The sequence below is a fragment of the Salvelinus sp. IW2-2015 genome, unplaced genomic scaffold (assembly GCF_002910315.2).
Source record: "Salvelinus sp. IW2-2015 unplaced genomic scaffold, ASM291031v2 Un_scaffold11084, whole genome shotgun sequence".
Taxonomy (NCBI): Eukaryota; Metazoa; Chordata; class Actinopteri; order Salmoniformes; family Salmonidae; genus Salvelinus; species Salvelinus sp. IW2-2015.
The window spans coordinates 1-3,917 of NW_019952341.1; the positions used below are offsets into that span (position 1 = coordinate 1).

The window sequence follows — 3,917 nt, forward strand, 5'->3', positions numbered from 1 at the left end:
GAGAGGGAGACACAGAGCCTAGCCTGCTGCTGCAGAAACTAAAGAGCAACATCTCGTAAGTCCCACCCCTCTGTCCACACAGCCACTGCTTAAATGATCAAAATGGACAATAAAGATTGTGTCGTATCAGCACCCTCTCCAACATTACCTGCTATTTATCTCATACAGCTAATCCATCAGTCTCATTAGAAAGTCTTCAGAAATGTGTTTGGGTCTAACTGTAATTGTTGTTTCTTTTCGTAGTAAGAATATACAGGGAAAAGTGGACGTTATCTTGGTAAGTGACGAGACATCTTTGGTATTGTATTGTGTATGAATTGCCTTGTCTATGAATGGTTTAAGACCCAGATTCTCCTATGTCTCTCCTACCCACAGCAAGATGTGCAGCGCTTCTCTGACAACGACAAACTCTACCTTTACCTCCAGCTGCCTTCTGGCCCCAGTTCAGGGGAGAAAAGGTGAACATCATTATCATCAGCAATCACTCTGGGTCTAGCACTCTATGATTGTCCTCCTGGTGGGACATATTTGTGTCTCTTCAGATGACTGAAGAGGCTGATGTATGACCCACAAATCCCACTAAATAGGCCAGTGTATGTGGCGGTAGTGGTTGATAGTGGTTGATTCAGTGGCATGGTTGAGGTCTTTTTCATGTTGTGCAGCCCCACTGTGGATGGCCTTCCCCCATTTGTTTTATTTCCATTCAGTCCGTTAGAGATGCATTAGGTGTCATGCAATCAAGCATTAAAGCAGTGCTCCATCCAGAGGGGGTGTACTGTACCTACCTACTGGTGGTTTAAGGTTTGTAGAGAAGAAGTTTTGATCTGGATGTTATTGTGTACTTTTGAGATGCAAAGATTCTGCACAGGTCTGCGCAGATCAACAGATTTCAACAGACCATGCAGATCTATGTATCTCGAACATGCACACGTCTCCAAATTCCACAAACTCTTTTTCTCAGTCTGGCAATGGCCCCGCTGGCACAACTTAGGCGGTGGTGTATTTCTGCATCGATGTCAGCTTTGGAGGACAGAACACTGCCAAGGTAAGGGAAGAGGTCCACGTTTTCAAGGGTGTTATTGTCAACATGTACACACAGAAACTCAAGGAGCATACAAAGCTCAATAAAGGTCAGAGATGTACTACATCTGTTTGACAACCAGTCACATATTGACTTTTTCCCCAGTAACACTTAAAAATATTTATAAATGCTGTTATAAGTAGTTTATAAACTCTTAATTATTTAGTTAATAGTTTATCAATCGGTTAAAAACAGTTATGACACAATGATTGAAATTGTGTGATTGTTATTTTGGTGCATGTCAAAATGTGAGTGCACATTGATTATTATTGTTGCCAGTTCCACAGTGCATGTTTGAGCTGGAATAAAACAGCAGCAACATGAACCATGTGCTGGCTTTTCATCTTATTATTTGTTAACCTTTTCTGGGGCTCAGCACCGTTTGAGAAGTTTGGGATGTGCATATCTTCTTACAATTTAAACATTTTTTCTCACCACCTTAACTATACTAAACAAAAATATAAAGGCAACATGTAAAGTGTTGGTTCCATGTTTCATGAGCTGAAATAAAAGATCCAAGAAATGTTCCATGTGCAAATGCCACAGATCTCTCAAGTTTTAGGCGGAGTGTGCAATGGGCATGCTGACTGCAGGAATGTCCACCAGAGCTGTTGCCAGATAATTGAATGTTCATTTCATAAGCCGCCTCCAACGTCGTTTTAGAGAATTTGGAAGTACATCCAACCGGCCTCACAACCGCAGACCACGTGTAACCACGCCAGCCCAGGACCTCGTCTGAGACCAGCAACCCTGACGGCTGATCAAACTGTAGGGTTTGCACAACCGAAGAATATCTGAACAAACTGTCAGAAACCATCTCAGGGAAGCTCATCTGCGTGCTTGTCGTCCTCACCAGGTTCTTGACCTGACAGAAGTTCGGGGTCGTATCCGACTTCAGTGGACGGATACAGATGAATCACGGTTTCAACTGTACCGGACAGATGGCAGACAGTGTGTATGGTGCCGTGTGGGCGAGCGGTTAGCTGGTGTCAAAGTTGTGAACAGCCGGTGGTGGCGGTGGGGTTATGGTATGGGCAGGCATAAGCTACAAACAACGAACACAACTGCATTTTATCGATGGCCATTTGAATGCACAGAGGATACCATGATGAGATCCTGAGGTTCATTGTCGTGTCATTCATCCACCGCCATCACCTCATGTTTCAGCATGATAATGCACGGCTCCATGACGCAAGGATCTGTACACAATTCCTGGAAGCTGAAAATGTCCCAGTTCTTCCATGGCCTGCATACTCACCAGACATGCTACCAATTGAGCATGTACAGGATGCTCTGGATCGACGTGTACAACAGTGTGTTCCAGTTCCCGCCAATATCCAGCAACTTTGCACAGGCATTGAAGAGCAGTGCGACAATATTCCACAGGCCACAATCAACAGCCTAATTAACTCTATGTGAAGGAGATGTGTCACGCAGCATGAGGCAAATGGTGGTCACACCAGATACTGACTGGTTTTCTAATCCACGCCCCTACTTTTTTTTTTTAAGGTATCTGTGACCAACAGATGCATATCTGTATTCACAGTCATGTGAAATCCATAGATTAGGGCCTAATGATTTTATTTAAATTGACTGATTTCCTTATATGAACTTAACTCAGTAAAATCTCTGAAATTGTTGCATGTTGCGTTTTAGATTTTTGTTCAGTGTAGTTTCAAAATGTGTACATTGAACTGTCACTTTTTTCCTCCACAAGAAAAATATATTGTTTTATCAGCAAAAGATGGCTGCTGAGATATACTGATAGCTTGGTTATGTTTGTCCTGAGCAGCAGCAGCAGCAGTGACCCCAGCTCCTTCAACACAGCTGACCAGCTGCACACCTGCAACTGGATCCGTAGCCACCTGGAGGAGCACATAGACACCTGCCTGCCCAAGCAAGACGTCTACGAGACATACAAGTAAGTTATTGTAATGAGGCACAGCTGTGACTGTGAATTAGAAATGTACTTGTGAACCCGGACTACCTGCACATCAGTAAGAAATACTCGTTTTTTGTTTTCCATTGCAAACGCTTTGCTACGGTGTGCCGTAATGAAAACGACACAGCTAATGTTATGATCTATTGCCCCGGAATACCCCAGGAGATACTGTGAAAACCTGCAGCACCGGCCTCTGAGTGCTGCCAACTTTGGGAAGACCATCCGTGACATCTTCCCCAACATCAAAGCCCGGAGGCTCGGTGGCAGGGGACAGTCCAAATATCCTTTTAGTCTGTCAGGAGGTTGTTTTGGGAGGCCCTTTAAGTATTTTAACACAATTTTACTTTTGCTTGCCACAACTGCATTGACACCTGCAAATTAAGTATTCAAGCGTCTCCCTGAATGCTAGATGGAATTCAGGGATTCACCTATACTTCAATGCATCCTATTTGCATCCTATTTTTATATTGTTGCACAATGTGGGAAATGTGGATAGAATGATGCCACCGAGTACAAAGGATCAAACAAGTATTACCATACCCTCTCCACTTATCAATAGGTTGCGGTTCCCTTTTCTGTTTTCAGTTCATCCTTAACTCCTCCTCTGACACGTATTGTTATAGTGGAATCCGTAGGAAGACAGTGCTAAACATGCCACTGTTGCCAAACCTGGACCTGAAAAATGACCCAGTATGTATGACTAGTCAACTGCACTTCCTGTTTATATGATAGGACACAACCATTGCTTTTGCTATAGTTGTGTGCAAAAATGACTCTCAATGGTGATTAAGACTCTTCTTCCATGTAGTCGGAGCTGACGGAGCTGGTGCAGACCTACAAGCAAGAGGTGACGGAGGCGGCTTGTGAGCTCATCTGTGATTGGGCCCAGAAGAT

The 3,917-nt window shown here is 43.7% G+C and overlaps 1 protein-coding gene across 1 annotated transcript; it reads left to right on the plus strand.

Annotated features, from left to right (window-relative positions):
• Window positions 1–9: 9 nt before the first annotated feature.
• Window positions 10–3,906, plus strand: LOC139027359 (DNA-binding protein RFX5-like; the record flags this gene model as incomplete). Its single annotated transcript, XM_070442478.1, has 8 exons — window positions 10–55; window positions 244–277; window positions 376–458; window positions 962–1,045; window positions 2,874–3,002; window positions 3,186–3,302; window positions 3,635–3,713; window positions 3,832–3,906. Coding segments are annotated over exons 4-8 (477 nt in total), but the record flags the coding sequence as incomplete, so codon positions are not given.
• Window positions 3,907–3,917: the final 11 nt, after the last annotated feature.